Source organism: Bubalus bubalis, chromosome 12 (assembly GCF_019923935.1).
Source record: "Bubalus bubalis isolate 160015118507 breed Murrah chromosome 12, NDDB_SH_1, whole genome shotgun sequence".
In the NCBI taxonomy this organism is placed as follows: domain Eukaryota; kingdom Metazoa; phylum Chordata; class Mammalia; order Artiodactyla; family Bovidae; genus Bubalus; species Bubalus bubalis.
The window spans coordinates 4,118,839-4,142,949 of record NC_059168.1 but is presented as its reverse complement, the minus strand read 5'-3'; the positions used below and the strand labels follow the sequence as shown (position 1 = coordinate 4,142,949).

Here is a 24,111-nt window from a genome sequence, read left to right as displayed (position 1 = left end):
GTTCCCTGTGCTATACATTAGGTCCTTATTGGTTACCAGTTTTATATATAGTGGTGTGTATATTTAATCCTAGCCTCCTAATTTACCTTATCCCACCCATCTTTCCCCTTTGGTAATCCTAAGTTTATTTTCTATGTCTGTGAGTCTCTTTCTGTTTTGTTAAATAAGTCCATTTGTGTCTTTTTTAGATTCCACATATAAGTGATATCAGATTCTCTGGCTTACTTCACTTAGTATGATAATCTCTAGGTCCATTCGTATTGCTGCAAATGGCATTATTTTATTCTTTTTTATGGCTGAGTAATATTGCATTGTATATATATACACCACATCTTTATCTATTGCTAGACATTTAGGTTGCTTCCGTGTCCTATTGTAAATAGTGTTGTAAATAGTGTAATAGTGTAGTTTACAAGCTATTGTAAATAGTGTTGCAGTGAACATTGGGATGCAAGTGTCTTTTCAAAGTATGATTTTCTCATGATATATGCCTAGGAGTGGGATTGCTGGATCATAGAGTAGCTCAGTAGCCCTATTTTTAGCTTTTTTAGGAACCTCCATACTGTTTTCCATAGAGGATGTGTACCAATTTATATCCCACCAACAATGGAGAAGGCAATGGCACCCCACTCCAGTGCTCTTGTGTGGAAAATCCCAAGGACGGAGGAGCCTGGTGGGCTGCAGTCCATGGGGTCGTGAAGAGTCGGACACGACTGAGCGACTTCACTTTCACTTTTCACTTTCATGCATTGGAGAAGGAAATGGCAACCCACTCCAGTGTTCTTGCCTGGAGAATCCCAGGAATGAAGGAGCCTGGTAGGCTGCGGTCTATGGGGTAGCACAGAGTCGGACACGACTGAGCGACTGAACTGAACTGAACTGAAAGCTGGTTTTCATGTTTTTTATTCATATTTCTGTAGTGTAAGAGTTCATGTGTTATATCAGCCATTGTTTCTTTGAATATTGTGTTTGTTCTTTCCTGGAATCCCTATTAGGTGAATATTGGACCTTCTCATTCTGTTGTTTATGTCTCCTAAACTTTCCTTTGTATTTGTTCTGTCTTTTATCTGTGCTCTATTATAGATAATTTCCCCTGATCTGGCTTTTTTTTCTAGCTTACTAATTGTCTCTTTAGCTGTATCTATTTTGTTCTTAACCTTGTCATTTGATGTCCTTTTAAAATTTTTATTTCAATGCTTTTAGTTTAATTTCCTGAAGTTCTCTTTGGTTCTTTTTAAAATCTGCTGGTTCTTTTTATTATGAATTTTTATTATACTTTTTATGTATTAATATTTAAAATTATTTTTAAAATTTCTGTTTAATAAGGCTATAATCTGAAGTTCTTTGAAATCTAATATAGTTTGTGTGTCTTTTGACTCCCACTAAGTTGGGCTTGTTTCTTAGTATGTTTTTCAGATTGAATTGTGAGCTTTTTTTAAAAATTTATTTTTAATTGAAAGATAATTACAATATTGTGTTGGTTTGTGAGCTTATTTTCAACTGACCCTTTTCTGGGGTTTAGTTTGTGCCTGAGTTGAAGTCATGTCCCTCCAGAAAACTTCTGTGTGTATTTCCACCAAGTTTTCTAGATTATATTACCATCCTAGAACCAGATTTTATTTTGATTTCTTATTTTGAGATTGAGATTTCCCGACGAAGATGTGTAATTACTTTGTTACCCTGCGTTGGCAGTGTTTGTCAAGCTGCTTTCCTCTAGTCTGGCCTCTCCACTAATAGTGTCACTCTTATGTGGGGGATCTTGTTTCTAAAACTTGTGTTGCAGACATTTCTGTGGCCTCATCTTCTGTTTCTGAGTTAAAAGACAAGACTCTAGGCTACTGAGACAGGTAAACCCCAACCATATCTAATATAACATCAGTTCATAGACTTATTACTCTGATTTGGCACCAAGGGACTTCTCTTACAGATTGTTCTGAGTTTTGCTATACATTTTAAAGGATGCTTCTTACATCTTGTTTAGTATGTGTGTTTTGTGGTGAGAGGACTTTCAGATTATCTAGCTTCCATATTTCCAGAAATTATAGTCTGTCTACTTATTTGTTTATTGACTATGAATTGCATGAGAACAGGGTCCCTGCCCATCTAGTTCACCATAGTATCTGCTACATACTTAGTCAGTGTTTGTGGACTCAGTGAAATACTGTTCATTATAGATTTATTTATACTAATGAAAACCTGAAATGAACCCAGATGTCTAATATTAGGGGAGTACTCAAGTAAATGCTTATATTTACTTGAAAACAAATGGCTATTGCTCATATAAAGTTTTTCAGCAGAAAATGATTATTTGAAGGGCTAAATTATAAGACTGAAAAATGTTAAAGATTGAGTGTAGGTGAAAAACATCTGAACTCAAGTTTGAATTTAGATTTGATAACTTTATGCAAAGCAAAAAAATACTAATGAATACTAAAGTTGTTTATGTTACAGTGGTAGATTGAGGATCCCCTCTTACCCTTTATATTCAAACCTCCTATAGTGTGTTTTTATAATGAAAATACTAAGAAGAAAAAACGTGCATTAGTTTCCTTAAAAGTTCTTAGATTTAAATACACTAAAAAGTTGATAAAACATAGAATTTCAGAATTAGTTTTATTATTAAAATGTTTACAGACTTTTATATGAAAACACAGAGAAAGATCTTTCTGATACTCAGCGACACCTTGCTAAGAAAAAGTATGAGCTACAGCTTACTCAGGAGAAAATTATGTGCTTGGATGAAAAAATTGGTGAGTTTTTTCCTGATGTTCCTTTTTGTTTTTTAAGTCTGGAAAAAAAAGTTTTCTTCTCTTCAGTTATAACATAGAGAAACTTAGACCCTTAAGTTAAAAGTTTTTAGTCAAAAAATCATGAGAAAATGTATTTTTCTTTGATAGTAAAATGTTTTACTTAAACTTAGATCCATAAATACTTAGTTATGGCTTCATATTTTTCAATGAAGGAATAGCTAAACAAAGCAACAGTACTTTGTAAATTTATAATGATCAATTTTAAATTTGTAAGCTTTTATATTATGTCATGCCCATAGCTGTTATAATGAAATGTATTACATATATACTATTTTTGGTAGAAAGTATACATAGATTTGGATATATCTGTAGTTCATCTGAGTTTATAGAAAAAATTATTTTTATGAAGTCTCTTATTATTGTTTCTTACCAGTGTTCTTTATGAAAATATGGTCATAACTTAATCTTCTTATAACTTTAAATTAAAATTTTGGTCAGGACAATAAAAGTGCTCATTTTAAAACTGAATAAGATTTTTAAGGTTTGCTATTATGCAGATCAAAAATATCTGACATAAGCAATTAGGTCGGTGGGGTGCTTTTTACTGAGGTAGAAAGTATTAAAAGAAAATAGAATATTGAAGAACTCATTTTTGGATTTTAAGTTCAAGTAAAAATGTAGGCTAAGTAGGTAAATAGATAAGTTAGTATCTCAGAAGAGAAATCTAAGCTAAAGATATACATTTAGGACACATCAGCATGTAAATGATACTTTAAAACCGTGAAATCACCTAGGGAAAATGTAGAGAAAGAGAAGAGGATCCAGGACTGAGTAAGAAGAAGCCAAAGAAGTAGGAAGAAAACCCAGAAGTGGGTGTCATTTGGGGAGGCAAGAGAGCAGTGTGTTTTAGAAAGGAGGATATGATCAATTGTCAGATACTTTCAAGAAGCAAAATAAGATGAGAATGAAAAAATATTGATTGGATTGACGCATTGGAGGTTTTGGAAACATGGGTCCCCCAAAACTTTGTGTGTTAGATGTGAAAGATGGAGTAGTCTGAAGAATGATTGGGAAATGAGATGGTGGAGACAGGAGAGAACAGAAGTCAAACAGAAGTCTGGCTATTAAGAGTAGCAGAAAAATCGGGTGGTAGTATAAATGGGATGTGGGGTTAACTTTTTTTTTAGGCTAGGAGATTCTAGAACTGGCTTAGAGTTTGTTTTCTGCCAATGAGAATAAACTCAGATATCAGAACACCCCAAACAAGAGGTTTGCCTGGAAAAGAAACAGGGTTCATCCCTTTTGCATACATCACCCTCTGTGGTATGAAATTCCACTCTCAGTGCTGCACTGGGTGGCCCTGGCAGTCACTTACCTAGAGGTCTAGTCACACTGAGTTTCTTTGGGTAGAGATGGTCTAGACCAGTGCACCTCAAACTACAGGAGAGCTAAGCTCACTGGAGCCAGGCTCCTCGGAGCAGGATATGCCAGGGCTTTTGTATCTTTCCCAGCGTGTTTGTTGAAACATAAATTGCTCTGCCCACTCAGAATTGCTAATTCAGTAGGTCTAGCGTGGGACCTAAGGATTTGTATTTCTCATAAGTTCCCAGGTGATGCTGATGGTTCTGGTTGAGAAACCACCATTTGAAAACCACTTTTCTATACCAATTATACAGGACTTCAACACTGACGCTGGCATTCCAGCATACTTACAAAGCAAATCAGACTTCTGGGATGATTTTTTTCTAGGAATGTTTATAACACTGCTGTAGAAAAAATCAGAATAGTAGAAGATATTTGACTCCAATGATGACTTAACTGAATATATTTTTAAGATCTGGTAGTTACCAATTTATATGCAACACTGATTCGAAGCTAAAGGAAGGTGAAATTAGGAGAGAAAAAGAATCAACATTCCATGTACTTCCTCCATGCACCTTCCCCTCTCCCACCACACATTCTACTTTGAGAACTTGTTATATAGAACTTTCCTTTGTTGTTATAATTCAAATGTGTTAATTGTGCTTTTTTCATTTACAAGTCATTTCGAATGATTAATCTTCATTTTTAATCACTAACAACAAAAGCCATTTTAAAAGTTGGGATAGAGTATTTTATCTTTAGTCATTGAATATAATATAGGAGAATTTACTTTGAAAAGTACTTCACTCTGCTTGAACTGGAAAAAAACTTATCTTGTTTAAAACAATGCCTTTATGATTACACATTTAGATAATTTTACAAGACAAAGTATTGCCCAGCGAGAAGAAATCAGCATTCTTGGTGCAACCCTCAATGATTTGGCTAAAGAAAAGGAATGCCTGCAAGCATGTTTGGATAAAAAATCTGAGAATATTGCGTCCCTTGGAGAGAGTTTGGCAATGAAAGTATGTTCTGAGAACTGTGATTTAAAAGAAATGTTTGAACTTGAATCTGAATAAAATAATAGGATTTTCCCAATTTTTTTTCCTTAGAGAGGTGAAACTTTAAAATCTGATTTTGAAATATTTCAAGATAGTGTTAGGAAATATGTGTTCAAATTCACTAGCTAATATTTTTAAATAAATTTTTCTCTCATCAATTTCTGATCAACTTTTACTAACAATAGCTAATTCAAACATCTCAAAATGTAAAGCATAATTTTTAAAAAGCAGTGAGACTGATTTCTTTTTAAAAGCACACCAGAACTTATATTTTCAAATAGCCACCTTGGGAGGCAATATATTTCATTAAATATAATGAAGTTTATTTTCAAAATTAGGAGCGTGTTTTTCCATCATCTTCAGCCTTTGAGAGTGGATCATATGGAACTGGTGAAAAAGTTGGGTGATAAATTTCATCCAACAGTTTTGTTGTTCAAACAATGACAAATGAAGGTGTTTTGAAATAGTGACCCCCTTTCTAGCTCATAAACTGATTCTGAAGGCAATTCCTAAGCTGTTTTCTACAAATGTCTTAAGCAAAGACAGCATCACTGGCTTAGGGTCTTTCCCCTCTCTAAGGGCACTAACTAACTTAGAGGGTCTTTCCCTCTAAGGGAACTAATCCATTCACTTGTCCACCCATCCATCCATTCAACAAACATTTATGGACATGTACCAGGTATTATGTTAGAAACTGGGGCTGAGTGAACTATACCTTCCAAAGGCCTATGGTATAATTCAAAGCAAGATAAAGAAAGATGCTGTTATGATGGAATTTGCCAAGCGCCATAATGGCACATGCACAATGTATGAGTGAAGTTTGGCAGAAACCTCTGATTCAGGCCAGGGCTTGGATTAGGGGAGGAAGAAGATCTAGGAAGCCTTCCACACAGTGATGGTGCTTATACTGCCCTGAAAGATGACTAGAAATTAGCCAGGAAAAGACTTAGAGAAAGGAGTGATCCAGACAGGTGGAGCACTGTTTAGAGAAAAGGTGATCCAAGCAAGTAGAGCAACTTATACGGAAGCCCAGTGGCTTTCATCAGAGAATTTGGTGAGATTTCTTGATACTTTAGTATGTCCAGAGAATAGAGTGCAAGGAGGGGAGTACGGGGGCATGAAGGGGGGTAAAAGATAAGATGGGATAGATAAGCAACAAATCAAAAATACCTGAGATGTTAAGTTTCGATACCATCATCATGGATGTAGAGGATCATTGAAATCATGTAAATGAAGTGTTACAATTAGATCTTTAAAGCATTATCCTGTCACTTGTTAATCCATGTAAAAAGTGGGCTATAGGGAAATGAGAGTAGTGACAGTCAGATCAGATCAGTCGCTCAGTCGTGTCCAACTCTTTGCGACCCCATGAATCGCAGCACGCCAGGCCTCCCTGTCCATCACCAACTCCCGTAGTGACAGTAGTTAGGAGTAAAGTGATAAGAGCTGTACTAGGAAGTGACAGTGTCCGTGAGAGAAACAGATAGCTCTGTTTAGGAAGCAAGACTGCCAGGATGTGCTTTCTGCTTAGGAGCCAAATGACTAGTTCCTTAAACACAGGACACAGAGCAAGCTTAGTGAGGAAGGTTATCAGCACGCCTTTGTGACATGAGTTGAATCTTGGGTTTTGAGGTGTGCAGAGAAAATTGAAGTTAACAGATTTGGGTATCATGAGCATAATGGAAGTTATCAAAGTACACGAGGTAGTAAATTTTGGCTTAACTGGAAAAGTCTGATTGACTAATTTCACGTCTTCTACTCTGCTAACTGTACCAATATTATCTTCTCCTTCACAAAGGATATTGAGTTGCAAGTCCATTTCAAAATTGAGTATTATATAGGATTATGAATGTAAACACATCCATCCTATGAAGGGAAAACAGTGTTACACATTCAAAAGAGGAAATGTTCTATACAATGATATTTCAGAGCTGAATTTATAATACCTTTCAGTGAAAAATAGTAGTTTTATTAGTTTAAACTGGAGATTACATTGGAAAGGTAATTACTATGGAAAAGTCTATATTATAGTGAATAAAGTGAATTTTGTCTGGTAATCATAGTTTTTTAAAAGTTATTCTACTACTTGATACCAATTAAAGTTAGAAATTTCAATAGAAAGTTCACAGATTTTTGAATCATAAAAGTCAGAATTATTTGTATAAAATTTTAGTTTGTTTCTTTTTCTTGAGTAGATTATGTCCACCCTGTCCAGGTTGAATTTTTAACAATTAACCTGAATCTGTGTCTCTGATTGGACAAATATACTGAGATTGTACAAGGATTATCAAGTTGATAATGATATAAATTTTAAGAAATGGTACTATTAGGGTCACATTAAGAGAAAAATAGTCTAGGAGGATATGTTATTGGATTCTATACAGTAATTTTGTTTGCCCCGAATACTTTTGCAGTATTTTTAGAGAATCAAGGAATTTCTGTTGATAAAAGAGAGGTCTTTTTAGGCTTATAAGCCATGTTTAAATATTAACCAAGTAATAGCTGTCAGAAATACTAGAAATTCAGTTAGCTTTTCAGAATTTATTTAGAAGTGTGTTAAGTTGCATTTCCAAAGCATTTGTAAATATTCCGTAGTAAGCAGTATTTTCTCTTTGAGTTTTTCCTCCATTGACTGTGATTCTTTAAGGGGTTTAACAGTTTTGCTAATGGATATTTTAACCATAGTTCAGTATCCATTATGGCCAGATATGGAATCTGTGCCATTCTGTCAGAAAACAGAATGGGAAACCAGAGCTAAAAATACCCTAGAGAGGAACACGTGAGTAAAGGAAGATCACACACACACACACACACACACACACACAGCTGTCTCTGATGATAGGAGCAGCACTGGTTGGGAAATACAGGTTTAATTTTCGTCTTGTTACTTGGTTACTAGGATTTGAAAATTTAAAAGGCAAAGTGAAATCTGGTTATTTAGTGGAAGAATAATTTTTCTACTTTTTAAGGACTTATGTTAGTGCTAAGTATCTATGTATAGTATCTAGTTCAGGATCAGCTAGTTTTTAAAGGAGGACATCTGGAAATGGTATTGATGGGATTAAGATATTCCCCCTCATCTTAGTCTTGATTGATTCCACTAATTCTACTCCCTCTCCACACCCTTAAAAAAGAAAAATAGAAATAATTTATTTCTTATACTTTTGCTCTAGGCCTGCTTACTAGCTTACACCTAAAATTAATAGTATACTTCTCTAAGTAATCCCACTGTGACAGCTTTTTCAAGTTGATGTTGACGACTGATATATATATGGTGTACTTTGTCAAGGTCATTATTCATAATAACTAAATTTAGTTTTACATGATTGACTTTCCTGGGTTTTATAACATGAAGAAGTAAGGAAGTAAATCAGTCCTATTTCCAGTAGAGAACCCAGTGCCAAATCATTGGGTTTCCTCCTAAAACAGGGTGCTTAAGGGGTTCTTATGTTGCTGGGTCACTGCACAAAATATCTTTTAATGGTATTTGATGTGATGATCTCATATCAATATACCTAAGTATAGTCTTTGTTTTGAGGAGCAAAATCACTTGTTTTAATCCAGTACAGATACTCACATTGATATATTAAGCATTAGTTTTAAAGAATAGCAAAGAAGAATAGAACAGAAGTGTTTAAAAACAACTGTAAATCAAAAAGGAGGTGGGAAATTCTTCTAATATATTCACTTTTAACAGAAATAACAGTTTAAGATAATTTTGTATTTAATACTTATATTATTTTTCAAGGAAAAGACCATTTCAGGCATGAAGAATATCATTGCTGAGATGGAACAGGCATCAAGGTAAATCACTTACTCAAGAAAGATTTGATCACTTTTTGGGGGGCAAAGTACTATGTTAGGTACAAAGATAGAAACAAGGGGCTTAGTGCTATGTATAAGATGCTAGCTCTCTAATGTTGAGAGGAGGCCTGAGTCTGTTTGAGAAAGTAAAGGGAAGATCTGGTGTTTGCCAAAAATAGGAAAAGGAAGAGCATTCAAAATGGAAAGAATAGCAAAGAGCCACAGAAAACCACAAGTGGGGTTCAAAAGTCTCTGGAATGACAAGTAGGTGAATATGTTGGAACCCAAAGCATAAGGGGAGAAATGAAGGAGAGGCTAGGCAGGCAGGCAGAGGCCTGTGATACAGACAGATGAGCCTGTGGGCAGTGAGAAATCACTAAAGGCTGGTGAGATTTTTTTTGTCAGATTACACAGGCGGAATAGGTGATGAGGGACTGGGCTTGGGAGGTTGAGGGACAGGGGTGTGGTGTTTGTGAGGGAAAGAATCTAGGAAAATGCCAAATGCTAGTGATGAATACTAAACATAATGAACCTACATGGAAAAAGATTTTTCTTTGAAGAGTTTCCAAGACCTTCTTGTAGGTATGTCTAGTAAGCAGTCAAATATAAGAGTCGAGAGTGTAAGGAAGAGGCTGAGGCAGGGGTGATCATTTCAGAGTTGTCTGAGTGTAGATAGGGTTGGGAGTCTTGGACATGAATAGGAACTGTCAGAGAGAAAGAAGGGCTGGCATGGGAAGAATCAGGAGGCTAAGGGTTAAGCCCTGAGAACCACTCATTTTCACAAGGGCAGAGGAAGAGGAGCATCTAGCATCTAGAGGTAGGGCGATGACTTTCTTATACTTGAGCATTGGAAGTTGTGAATCTGTAACAAATCGTTGACTACTGTGTATATTTATTTGGCATCTTTTTCGTAGTGTAGTGTTGGCAACACACAGAAGCTTCAATGCACTATCTTTGCAGTATTTATTCCTGGAAATTTAAATGTGTTTAAAACTCTTTAAATGTTTTCATGCTGTCTATCTTCTGTCTCATGAAAATTTGTTATTCTGTTTTGGTAAAATGTCTCTTCTCATGTATTGCTTGATTTGTGGAATAGACAGTCTACTGAGGCCCTCATTATGTGTGAACAAGACATTTCCAGAATGCGCCGGCAGTTGGATGAGACAAATGATGAGCTGGCTCAAATAGCCAGGGAGAGGGACATCTTGGCTCATGAGAATGACAATCTCCAAGAACAGTTTGCTAAAGCCAAACAAGAAAACCAGGTATACTTGTACCTAGAATCTTCTTCTCTGAGAAGAATATGTTTCTTCTGAGCCACAGCCCTTGTTTTCATTTCATAGAAAAGCTCAGGCTTTGGAACCAGCCATTTAAAAAATCTTTATTACACAGAATATGCCGTGTGGTTTCTAAATGAAAATTTCAAACATACGGTTAAATGTTAGAGAAAAGAGAGAACAGGGTTGTAACATTTGTATTAATTCTTAGGAAGTACTTCCTTAGTGAAGGATAAATATTGGAAAAACTAGCAAATGAAGATAACCTTCAGAAATGGTTAAGAAAAGAGTAGGTTTATTTGATGGACTATTACTCTTAATATGAGTATATTGACCATGCCACATTATTTGGTCCTCTTTAGAACTGTGATTCTTGTTAGGAAAATTTCTCTTATAATTAGTTCCTCTCTAAGCCAGTACAGTTGAGTTTTATCAAGAGCTCTCCTTACCAGTATTGCTTTTAATTTTATCATTAGAAAATTTTCCTTGAAAACTTTCTTCCCCTATTGAAATTCTTCAATACAAATGATTTCCTTCACTTTGCTGTCACTCTCAATGTGTTTAGTTTGCATCATAAAAGTCTGTATTTTTAAACTGTTAAATAATTTAATTTACATAATCAGATATAAAGATGCCAAGCTTTGTTAATTATTAAAAAGTTGTTTGAGGTGTTAAAGTAGTTTGTTCAAAAGTTAATGAACACTGGGATCCTGGAACAGAAAAAGGACATTCCATAAAAATGGAAGGAATAGGAATAAAATATGGACTTCAGTTAATAATTATGAACATTGGTTCATGAATTGTGACATGTAGTATACTAATATAAGATGTTAATAATAGAGAAAACTGAGTATAGCCTATATGGGTGCTCTCTATACTATTTTAATAACTTTTCTGTAAGTCTAAAACTTTTAAAATAAAGTTTAATTTTTAAAAGTTAATAGCAATAAAAAAACAAGAGATGTGAATTTATAGATTCTACTTTTGTGTGCTCTATTTACAGCTAAAGCAAATAGGCTAAAGCTAACTGTAACTAATATTTATGAAAATTAGATGAAAAGCTTTCATCTTTACCATGCAGTTGTACGCTGTTAACATTTTTTTTTACTGATTTTCAATATAGTTTAAAAATTGTATACTGTCTTTTACATGAATTTTTTAATGTAGCTGAGATAAAACCACATACCACTTTACATCATGCTTTGTTCTACATGAGAAGACAACAGAGTGAAATATTTAAGACTCACATGAGTGCAAGTCCCCTCTCCTGGCTGTGTGATCATGTCAACTGTAAAAATGGGGAGTAGATGAGAATATGCCTAGCAAGAACTTAGAGCATCTAGCATTATCACTTGATAAATATTTTGAAACTGTTATTAGCTTACTATAACATCATAGTTGTTTGTTATACCTTAATAAACATGTTTTATAATCAGAAGAAAATTATTACCATAACAATATACAAATGTTCAAGAGTAAATTTTTCCTATGTTTGGGTCATAGGGCCCAAATGTAGAAGATGGACCCCTCTGCAGGTTGTTAAAAAAAACCCATATCATAGAAGATTTGGAAAACAGAAACCTTAAAATAATTTCTTGCTCAATATCATGATTTTAAACAAATTGAGATGTTTTTGTGTTTAATCCTGATTTTTTCAAATATGCATTAACATTTTTCTCCGTTATTAAAAATTTTTCCAAACATTTTTCACGGATACATAATATTCTGTGTGGTTTTACCACTAGGTGGATACTGTTATTTATTGCATCATTCACCTAATGAATGAATATTGTCACATAGCAAATAATTCCTTAGCAGATATTCTTTTTCATGAGATTTTATAGATTTGCTTTCAAACGGAATCAAATGCTTATGGTGTCATTTTTAAATTAAGAAACCTTCTGAGTGGACATGAGTATAGTGAATACCCATGTATCCATCTCTTACCATTAACAAAAAGCAACATATTTGTCTTTCTTGTTTTTATGAGCTTTTAAAAATGTCTCTTAATACATTACCAGGTAGAAGATCACAGATTTGCTTTCCTCAAATTTACATTTATTCCAATAGTGCATAAAAATGTACATTCCTTGCCATATCTTTGATTGCTAGTAAATTTTAACTTTAAGTATTATCCGTTTCTGGTTCCTTTTTTGTGAATTGTGTTTGGGTTCTTTGTCCACTTACTGTTTGGACTCCTGTGTTTTCTCACTGTCTTTATATGAGATTTATGTATTAAGTATATTAATTTTATTTATCATCTTGTAAATATTTAAATATTTATGGTGGTTTTGATGTAGAACAATTTTTAGTTTTTTTGTAAAATCTGTCTTTTTCTCATAGGCACTGTCTAAAAAATTGAATGATACTCATAATGAACTTAGTGACATTAAACAGAAAGTTCAAGACACTAATCTGGAGGTTAATAAACTGAAGAATATATTAAAGTCTGAAGTATGTATATATTTATTTTTCCTTTGGCCCAAGATAGTTGAATTTTCACAAGAGCTATTGATTGATTGCGCTCATAGGAATGGCTGCATCAAGTGCATTTCTTTAGTGCACAGAATATTCTAATGTTGACAATTTTGTGTTAACTGTATATTTAGAAGGTCACCAATATCCAGAAAGGTAACTCAAGAATGCACCCCTTTTGTTTTGCCACTTAGCCATTTTAGATAAGTAGAACCCTCCTAACTGGATGGAGGACAAGGGGCCAGAATCAACATGGGCTCATTTATATTTGGAAATGGTAATTGACAATTACAAACCTTTGACAAAGAGGCTTCACCTGATTGTATAGCAAATCAGAATTGATCACTCTGTTGTGGGACCATCTATTTCTTAGGGCCAGAGGGCAATGGCTCTCTTCTCCATTTCTCTGTTAGTAACCAGTTGACATAAAGCTGTAGGGCAGTTTTAAAAGATTGATATACAGTAAGTGCTACAGAAAGTTAAAGAGGGTAAAAATTGATGCGAGTAAAATCCAATTTATGTATACTGTACCATGTACCTCCCAAGTACATACTCTGTACACAACTGTTATTTTTAGTACAGTAATAGGAAACACACATCTGATTCCTACTGGCACATTGGGAATATCTGAATCTTAAAAGCCAATACAGTAGATTAGTATGTTAACTTGTTAATCAACAGACTTGGCACAGATCCTTCATATTGGTCAAGGTACCATGAGACCACAAGGTGGCGATATTAACCGAATTTCAACCAATCTCATGATTAATCATATTTGTGAGAACTTAAATCTTGATTTGAAAGTCTTATACAATTAGAGGTGTTGTTTATTGTAATTTTGGCAATAAATTTAGCCCGGTGTTTCTGAACTGTTTACTAACAAGTAGAAGAGAAAGAGATCTCAGTTCAGTTCAGTTCAGTTGCTCTGTCGTGTCCGACTCTTTGCGACCCCACGAATCGCAGCACTCCAGGCCTCCCTGTCTGTCACCAACTCCCGGAGTTCACTCAGACTCACGTCCATCGAGTCGGTGATGCCATCCAGCCATCTCATCCTCTGTCGTCCCCTTCTCCTCCTGCTCCCAATCCCTCCCAGCATCAGAGTCTTTTCCAATGAGTCAGTTCTTCACATGAGGTGGCCAAAGTACTGGAGATCTAGGGTCTTTTTAATTAATTACCAGAATTATAAATAAGTTTTTAGAATGAGTTAGTCAAACCATACTATTAAAATAATTTTTTAATATATTTTTTAAAAGTAGCTTCATGATTATTATTCAACATAGTGTATTGTTTGTGGAGCTGATTGTTTTCTTTTAGAAATAAGCTCCTACTTTAGTCAGTCTATAGGGTCTAACAATGTGTTTCTCATTGTACGCCCAGTATATACTTGAATGTATATGTATGAATAGTGTTTATTAGCATAGGTTTCATATTTTACTTCTGAGAAACTTCAGGCAAGTTGTTAGAACAGAGAGCAAAAGTGAATCATAGAACAACAGCCTATGGTGGAGAAGATTAAGGCTTGGGTTATGAATGAAAGGCAGGAACCAGATAGGAAATACACCAAACCCAGAGAATTATCAGAAGCTGATGCTTAAGATATGCAAGAAGATATGCAGAAGCTCTGTAGTCACAGTACCACCCAAAAGAGCAGCCAGAACACCGGAATACATAGATACAAAAGGTCAGGTCAAGGCAGAAACTCAGAAACCAGACTAGCAAGTAGTCAGCAAGCAGATATATAGAGAAAAGAGGCAAGGAGGAGTTTTGTTTAAACAAAAGCAAATGTAAAAACATAATCATTGAGGTCTGGAAGATAAGAGTAAAACCATAACCTTACTAGAGTGTGTGTGACTCAGGAACCAGGGCAGATTCTGGCCCTTTTGTTAATTATTGATTGACCAATTTTCTAAACTGAGAGTGTAGACAGGATTCCTTGAGGTTATGCTATAGATGGTCCTCTTGACAAGTAAATTCCTAGTGACCTGGCAAATAATGTTTGATTTGCATCACATGCTTAACATTTTACTCTTTTAAAGTAACACCTAAGATTTACTTTTTAGGAATCTGAGAACAGGCAAATGATGGACCAACTCCGAAAAGCCAATGAAGATGCTGAAAATTGGGAAAATAAGGCCCGTCAAGCAGAGGCAGATAACAATACCCTCAAATTGGAACTAATCACTGCTGAGGCAGAGGGGAACAGATTAAAAGAAAAAGTAGATGCCCTCAATAGAGAGGTCGAGCAGGTAAGTTTGGGAAAATATGCTTGTTGTACATCCTGCATCATATTTAAAAGAGTTTTGTTTGGCTTTCCATAAATTAAGTGTATAACAAACACTTAGGTTGTCTAAGTAGACTGTGAATTGTAGTCTGTTTAACTGTTCTCCACACTGGTTCTCTAATCTCTTACCTAACCTGCAACTATTAATAGAATAATCTTTAGCATTTTAAAAAATTAGAAACTATTTCAAGCATACAAAAACAGTGTCCTCCCCAAAAGTAATATAAAAGGCCCACATAAGCCCACGCCCAAGGTTGAAGAACACTAACATTTTGCCATATTTATAAAGAATATATTTATCATTTAATTAAAGTGTCTTTATTTAAAGAAACAAAACATTGCAGACCCAGCTCCGCATCCTTTTCCTCCCCCGCTCTTGTGGTGGTTGTGTAGAACTTTCATGTCAGTTGTAGAACTCTCTTGCATATGTTTGTACTTTATCTACATACCGATCATCCACAAATGATGTATAATGTTTTGTGTGCCTTGAGTTTCGGGGGGTTTGTTGTCTTTTAAAAAAACTTGTTAGGGTATAGTGGCTTAACAGTGTTGTGTTAGTTTCTACTGTACAGCAAAGTGAATCAGCTATATGTATACACAGATCCCCTCTTTTCCAGATTTCCTTCCCACTCAGGTCACCACAGAGCACTGAGTAGAGTTCCCTGTGCTGACAGTAGGTTTTCATTAGGCATCTATTTTATACATAGTGTCAATGGTGTATATATGTCAGTCCAAATCGCCCATCCCAGTTCATCCTATCTCCCCCTTTCCCCGCTTGGTACATGTGTTGTTTTCTTTACATCTGTGTCTCTGTTTCTGCTTTGTAAATAAGATTGTCTATACCAATTTTTTTTTTCAGATTCCTCATATGTATGTTAATATATATTTGTTTTTCTCTTTCTGGCTTACTTTGCTCTATAATAGGCTCTAGGCTCATCCACCTCATTAGAACGAACTCAGATGTGTTCTTCTTTATAGCTGAGTAGTATTCCGTTGTAATATATGTACCATGTCTTCTTTGTCCATCCCTCTGTCAGTGGACATTTAGGTTGCTTCCATGTCCTGGTTATTATAAATAGTGCTGCAGTGAACTCTGGGGTGCGTGTATCTTTTGGAATTATGATTTTATCTGGATATATGCCCAGGAGTGGGATTGCTGGATCATATGGTAGCTCTATTTTTAGTTTTTAAAGGAACACCCAAACTGTTTTTCATAGTGGCTGTACCAATTTATTGAGACATTCCCACCAACAGTGTAGGAGGGCTCCTTTTTCTCCACACTCTCTACAACATTTATTGCTTATAGATTTTTTTGATGATGGCTATTCTGACAAGTCTGAGGTGATACCTCATTGTAGTTTTGATATACATCTCCCTTATAATTAGTGATGTTGAACATCTTTTTCATGTGCTTTTTAGCCATCTGTATGTCTTCTTTGGGAAAATGTCTATTTAGATCTTCCACCCATTTTTTGATTGGGTTAATTGGCTTTTTTTTTATATTCAGCTGCATGAACTTCTATATTTTGGAGATTAATCCTTTGTTGGTTGCTTCATTTGCAAGTGTTTCCTCCCATTCTGAGGGTTGTCTTTTTGTTTTGTTCATGGTTTCCGATGCTGTACAAAAGCTTTTAAGTTTATTTAGGTACTACGTGTTTACTTTTGTTTTTATTTTCACTATTCTAGGAGGTGGATTGAAAAAGATCTTGCTGTAATTTATGTCAAAGAGTGTTCTATGTTTTCCACCAAGAGTTTTATAGTATCTGGCCCTACATTTAGGTCTTTAATCCATCTTGAGTTTACTTTTGTCTGTGGTGTTCTAATTTCATTTTTTTACATGTAGCTGTCCAGTTTTAACTTCCTGTTTTAAATTTCATAGATTTCTTCTCTTATTTTTTTCTTTTATTCTCCGTCCTTTCAGTTTGCTTCTTTTTCCAGTTTCCTAAGGTGGAAGCTTAGATTATTGATTTTAGATCTTTCTTCTTTTCTAATAAATGCATTCACTGCTACAGATTTCCTTTAACTACTGCTTTCACTGCATGCCACTAATTTTGATAAGTTATATTTTACTTTAGTTAAAATATCAAAATATTTCTCTTGAAATTTCTTTTCTGAGCCATGTGTTATTTAGAAGTGTGTTGTTTAATTTCCACATATTTGGGGATTTTCCAGTTATCTTTCTGTTATTGATTTCCAGTTCAATTTCACTGTGGTTGGAGAGCATACTTAGTATGATTTATATTTTTAAAAGTTTGTTAGGCTGGGACTTTCCTGGCAGTCCAGTGGTTGGGACTTCACCTTCCAAAGTGCAGGGAGTGTGGACTCAGTCTCTGTTCCAGGAGCTCAGATCCCACATGGCTCAGAGCCAAAAAACTAAAGCATAAAAAAAAAAGCATCAATATTGTCACAAGTTCAATAAAGACTTTAAAAATGGTCCACATCAAAGAAAATCTTTTTAAAAATTGTTAATGTATGTTTCGTAGCCCATATGTAAGTCTACTTAGAGAATATTCCACATGAGCTTTAGAAGAATGTGTATTCTGCTGTTGTTGCATGAAGTTTCTAGACCTGTCAGTTCCGTGATTGGTGCTGTCCAGTTCAGCCATGTCCTTACTCGTTTTCTGCCTGCTAGGTCAGTCACTTACTGATAAGAGCGTGGTGTGTCCCCAGCTGTAGCTGTGGACTCATGTGTCTCCCCTTGCCATGCTAGCTTTTCTTCCTTTATGTGTGTTGACATATTGTGTTGTTAGGTGCATACACACTATGGGTTGTTATGTTTGGTGAATTAAGGTTTTTATCATTATTTATTATCTCCTCTTTATCTCTGGTAAGTGTCCTTGCTCTGAATCAGCTTTGTTTGAAATTCGTCTAATTACTCCAGCCTTCCTTTGATTTATGTTTGCATCTTTATATTAAAGTGAGTTTCTTGTAAATACATATAGTTGAGTTTTGTTTTTTCCCCATTCTGACACTCTGTATATATAAGTCCATTCACATTTGCAATGATTATAGATATAGCTGGGTTAATAATTATCCTATTTGTGACTGTTTTCTATTCATTGCCCTTGTTTTATGTTTCTTTCTTTCTTTCCCTCATTTATTGCTTTTCTGGTTTTAGTTAAGCATCTTTTATGATTATATTTTATCTCCTAAATTAACATATCAATATACTTCTTTTTTAAAAACTTTTTAAGTGGTTACCCTACAATTTTCAGTATACACTTATGACTAAGTCTGCATTTTTAAATAGCACTATATGACTGCGCGAATAGTGCAGGTGTCTTTAACATTGTATTTGAAATTCCTCTCTCCCATCCTTCATAACATTACTGTCCATCATTTTACTTATCCATGATCTATAATCACTGAATAAATTGTTGCTATTGTGTTGAACCCAATGTTATCTAGTAAATTAGTTAAAAATAAGAAAAATAAAAGATTTTATTTTACCTTCATTCATTTTGTCTCTAATGTCCTTCATTTATTTGTGTAGATATGAGTTTCTTACGTATGTTATGTTACTTATTTGAAAATCTTTTTTCAACATTTCTTCCAAGGAAAATCTACTAAAAACACAACCCAGGGGTTGAACCTGGGTCTCCTGCATTGCAGGCAGATTCTTTACCATCTAAGCCACCAGGGAAGCTCATGACCACCATCAGTTCAGTTCAGTTCAGTTCAGTCCCTCAGTCGTGTCTGACTCTTTGCGACCCCATGGACTGCAGCACATCAGGCCTCCCTGTCTATCACCAATTCCCGCAATTGATCCAAACTTATGACCATTGAGTCGGTGATGACATCCAACCATCTCATCCTCTGTTATCCCCTTCTCCTCCTGCCTTCAATCTTTTCCAACATAAGGGTCTTTTCCAGTGAGTCAGCTCTTCGCATCAGGTGGCCAAAGTATTGGAGCTTCAGCTTCAACATCAGTCCTTCCAATGGATATTCCAGGTTTGATTTCCTTTAGGACGGACTGGTTGGATCTCCTTGCAGTCCAAGGGACTCGCAAGAGTCTTCTCCAACACCATAGTTCAAAAGCATCAATTCTTCGGTGCTCAGCTATCTTTAAAGTCCAACTCTCCCATCCATACATGACTACTGGAAAAACTATAGCCTTGACTACATACACCTTTGTTGGCAAAGTAATGTCTCTGCTTTTTAATATGCAGTCTAGGTTGGTCATAACTTTTCTTCCAAGGAGAGGGCATCTTTTAATTTCATGGCTGCAGTCACCATCTGCAGTGATTTTGGAGCCCCCCAAAATAAAGTCTGTCACTGTTTCCACTGTTTCCCTATTTCCCACGAGGTGATGGGATCGGATGCCATGATCTTTGTTTTCTGAATGTTGAGCTTTAAGCCAACTTTTTCACTCTCCTCTTTCACTTTCATCAAGAGGTTCTTTAGTTCCTCTTCACTTTCTGCCATAAGGGTGGTGTCTTATGTGTATCTGAGGTTATTGATATTTCTCCCCACAATCTTGATTTCAGCTTGTGCTTCATACATCCCAGTGTTTCTCATGATGTACTCTGCATAGAAGTTAAACAAGCAGGGTGACAATATACAGCCTTGACGTACTCCTTTTCCTATTTGGAACCACTCTGTTGTTCCATGTCCAGTTCTAACTGTTGCTTCCTGACATGTGTACAGATTTCTCAGGAGATAGGTCAGGTGGTCTGGTATTCCCATCTCTTTCAGAATTTTCCACAGTTTATTCTGATCCACACAGTCAAAGGCTTTGGCATAGTCAATAAAGCAGAAATAGATGTCTTTCTGGAACTTTCTGGCTTTTTTGATGATCAAGAGGATGTTGGCAATTTGATCTCTGGTTCCTCTTCCTTTTTCTAAAACCAGCTTGAACATCTGGAAGTTCATGGTTCATGTATTGTTGAAGCCTGGCTTGGAGAATTTGAGCATAACTTTACTAGTGTGTGAGATGAGTGCAATTGTGTGGTAGTTTGAGTATTCTTTGGCATTGCCTTTCTTTGGGATTGGAATGAAAACTGACCTTTTCCAGTCCTGTGACCACTGCTGAGTTCTCCAAATTTGCTGGCATATTGAGTGCAGCACTTTCACAGCATCATCTTTCAGGATTTGAAATAGCTCAACTGGAATTCCATCACCTCCACTAGCTTTGTTCATAGTGATGCTTCCTAAGGCCCACTTGATTTCACATTCCAGGATGTCTGGCTCTAGGTCATTGATCACACCATCGTAATTATCTGGGTCGTGAAGATCTTTTTTGTACAGTTCTTCTTGTATTCTTGCCACCTCTTCTTAATATCTTCTGCTTCTGTTAGGTCCATACCATTTCTGTCCTTTATTGAGCCCATCTTTGCATTAAATGTTCCCTTGGGATCTCTAATTTTCTTGAAGAGATATCTAGTCTTTCCCATTGTGTTGTTTTCCTCTATTTCTTTGCACTGATTACTGAGGAAGGCTTTCTTATCTCTCCTTGCGATTCTTTGGAACTCTGCGTTCAAATGAGTATATCTTTCCTTTTCTCCTTTGTTTTTCGCTTCTCTTCTTTTTCACAGCTATTTGTAAGGCCTCCGCGGACAGCCATTTTGCTTTTTTGCATTTCTTTTTCTTGGGGATGGTCTTGCTCCCTGTCTCCTGTACAGTGTTATGAATCTCTATTCATAGTTCTTCAGGCACTCTGTCTATCAGATCTAGTCCCTTGAATCTATTTGTTGCTTCCACTGTATAATCATTAGGGATTTGATTTAGGTCATACCTGAATGGTCTAGTGGTTTTCCCTACTTTCTTCAATTTAATTTCTGAATTTGGCAATAAGGAGCTCACGGTCTGAGCCACAGTCAGCTCCCGGTCTTGTTTTTGCTGACTATATAGAGCTTCTCCATCTTTGGCTGCAAAGAATATAATCAATCTGATATTGGTGTTGACCATCTGGTGATGTCTATGTGTAGAGTCTTCTCTTGTGTTGTTGGAAGAGGGTGTTTGCTATGACCAGTGTGTTCTCTTGGCAAAACACTATTAGCCTTTGCCCTACTTCATTCTGTACTCCAAGGCCAAATTTGCCTGTTACTCCAGGTGTTTCTTGACTTCCTACTTTTGCATTCCAGTCTCCTATAATGAAAAGGACATCTTTTTTGGGTGTTAATTGTAGAACGTTTTGTAGGTCTTCATAGAACCTCTCAACTTCAGCTTCTTCAGCATTACTGGTTGGGGCATAGGCTTGTATTACCATGATATTGAATGGTTTGCTTTGGAAACAAACAGAGATCATTCTGTCGTTTTTGAGATTGCATCCAAGTACTGCATTTCGGACTCTTTTGTTGACCATGATGGCTGCTCCATTTCTTCTGAGGGATTCTTGACCACAGTAGTCGATATAATGGTCATCTGAGTTAAATTCACCCATTGCAGTCCAGTTTAGTTTGCTGATTCCTAAAATGTCAATGTTCACCCTTGCCATCTCCTGTTTGACTACTTCCAATTTGCCTTGATTCATGGACCTAACATTCCAGGTTCCTATGCAATAGTGCTCTTTACAGCATTGGACCTTGCTTCCATCACCAGTCATATCCACAACTGGGTGTTGTTTTTGCTTTGGCTCCGTCTCTTCATTCTCTCTGGAGTTATTTCTCTACTGATCTCCAGTAGCATATTGGGCACCTACCGACCTGGGAAGTTCATCTTTCAGTGTCCTATCTTTTTGCCTTTTCATACTGTTCATGGGGTTCTCAAGGCAAGAATACTGAAGTGGTTTGCCATTCCCTTCTCCAGTGGACCACATTCTGTCAGACCTCTCCACCATGATGCGTCTGTCTTGGGTGGCCCTACACAGCATGGCTCAAAGTTTCATTGAATTAGACAAGGCTGTGGTCCATGTGATTAGATTGGTTCGTTTTCTGTGATTGTGGTTTTCAGTCTGTCTGCCCTCTGATGGAGACAGATAAGAGGCTTATGGAAGTTTCCTGATGGGAGAGACTGACTGAGAGGGAAACTGGGTCTTGTTCTGATGGGTGGGGCCATGCTCAGTAAATCTTTAATCCAATTTTCTGTTGAATGGGTGGAGCTGTGTTCCCTCCCTGCTATTTACCTGGGGCCAAACTATGAGCAATGCAAAGAAATAGAGGAAAACAACAGAATGGGGAAGACTAGAGATCTCTTCAAGAAAATTAGAGATCACAAGGGAACATTTCATGCAAAGATGGGCTCAATAAAGGACAGAAATGGTATGGACCTAACAGAAGCAGAAGATATTAAGAAGAGGTGGCAAGAATACACAGAAGAACTGTACAAAAAAGATCTTCACGACCCAGATAATCACGATGGTGTGATCAATGACCTAGAGCCAGACATCCTGGAATGTGAAGTCAAGTGGGTCTTAGAAAGCATCACTATAAACAAAGCTAGTGTATGGAATTCCAGTTGAGCTATTTCAAATCCTGAAAGATGATGCTGTGAAAGTGCTGCACTCAATATGCCAGCAAATTTGGAGAACTCAGCAGTGGTCACAGGACTGGAAAAGGTCAGTTTTCATTCCAATCCCAAAGAAAGTCAGTGCCAAAGAATGCTCAAACTACCACTCAATTGCACTCATCTCACATACTAGTAAAGTAATGCCCCTAATTCTCCAAGCCAGGCTTCAGCAATACATGAACTGTAAACTTCCAGATGTTCAAGCTGGTTTTAGAAAAGGCAGAGGAACCAGAGATCAAATTGCCAACATCTGCTGGATCATGGAAAAAGCAAGAGAGTTCCAGAAAAACATCTATTTCTGCTTTATTGACTATGGCAAAGCCTTTGACTGTGTGGATCACAATAAACTGTGGAAAATTCTGAAAGAGATGGGAATACCAGACCACCTGACCTGCCTCTTGAGAAACCTGTATGCAGGTCAGGAAGCCACAGTGAGAACTGGACATAGAACAACAGACTGGTTCCAAATAGGAAAAGGAGTATGTCAAGGCTGTATATTGTCACCCTGTTTATTTAACTTATATGCAGAGTACATCATGAGAAACGCTGGGCTGGATGAAGCACAAGCTGGAATCAAGATTGCCGGGAGAAATATTCAATAACCTCAGATACGCAGATGACACCACCCTTATGGCAGAAAGTGAAGAGGAGCTAAAAAGCCTCTTGATGAAAGTGAAAGAGGAGAGTGAAAAAGTTGGCTTAAAGCTCAACATTCAGAAAATGAAGATCATGGCATCTGGTCCCATCATTTCATGGGAAATAGATGGGGAAACAGTGGAAACAGCATCAGACTTTATTTTTTGGGCTCCAAAATCACTGCAGATGGTGACTGCAGCCATGAAATTAAAAGATGCCTACTCCTTGGAAGAAAAGTTATGACCAACCTAAATAGCATATTGAAAAGCAGAGACATTACTTTGCCAACAAAGGTCCATCTAGTCAAGGCTATGGTTTTTCCAGTGGTCATGTATGGATGTGAGAGTTGGACTGTGAAAAAAGCTGAGCACTGAAGAATTGATGCTTTTGAACTGTGGTGTTGGAGAATATCCTGAGAGTCCCTCGGCCTGCAAGGAGATCTAACCAGTCCATTCTAACAGAGATCAGCCCTGGGTATTCTTTGGAAGGAATGATGCTAAAGCTGAAACTCAAATACTTTGGCCACCTCATGCGAAGAGTTGACTCATTGGAAAAGACTCTGATGCTGGGAGGGATTGGGGGCAGGAGGAAAGGGATGACAGAGGATGAGATGGCTGGATGGCATCACTGACTCGATGGACGTGAGTTTGAGTCCAGGTGATGGACAGGGAGGCCTGGCGTGCTGCAATTCATGGGGTCGCAAAGAGTTGGACACAACTGAGTGACTGAACCGAACTGAACTGAAACTATGGTGAAGTTAATGAAGATAATGGTGGCCTCCCTCAAAAGATCCCGTGCATGCATTGCTACACTCAGTGCCCCCAACCCTGCAGCAGGCCACCACTGACCCATGCCTCCACCAGAGACTCCCAGACACCCACAAGCAAGTCCGGGACAGTCCTCTGTGGGGTCACTGCTCCTTTCTCCTGTGTCCTGGTGTGCACAAGGTTCTGTTTGTGCCCTTCAAGAGTCTGTTTCCCAGTCATGTGTAAGTTCTAGCAGGTCTGTGGTGGGGATAA

At 36.7% G+C, this 24,111-nt stretch overlaps 1 protein-coding gene across 11 annotated transcripts in view; it reads left to right on the top strand.

The window, feature by feature from the left end:
- TSGA10 (testis specific 10) overlaps nt 1-24,111 on the top strand; it is a 108,948-nt gene that overhangs the window by 70,143 nt on the left and 14,694 nt on the right. For all 11 annotated transcript variants that reach the window (XM_044925643.2, XM_044925642.2, XM_025260697.3 and 8 more), the window contains 6 exons: nt 2,635-2,750; nt 4,983-5,137; nt 8,922-8,977; nt 10,074-10,242; nt 12,598-12,708; nt 14,790-14,975. In XM_044925643.2, coding sequence (XP_044781578.1) covers nt 2,635-2,750; nt 4,983-5,137; nt 8,922-8,977; nt 10,074-10,242; nt 12,598-12,708; nt 14,790-14,975 — 793 coding nt within the window. The remainder of the gene's footprint in view (nt 1-2,634; nt 2,751-4,982; nt 5,138-8,921; nt 8,978-10,073; nt 10,243-12,597; nt 12,709-14,789; nt 14,976-24,111) is intronic.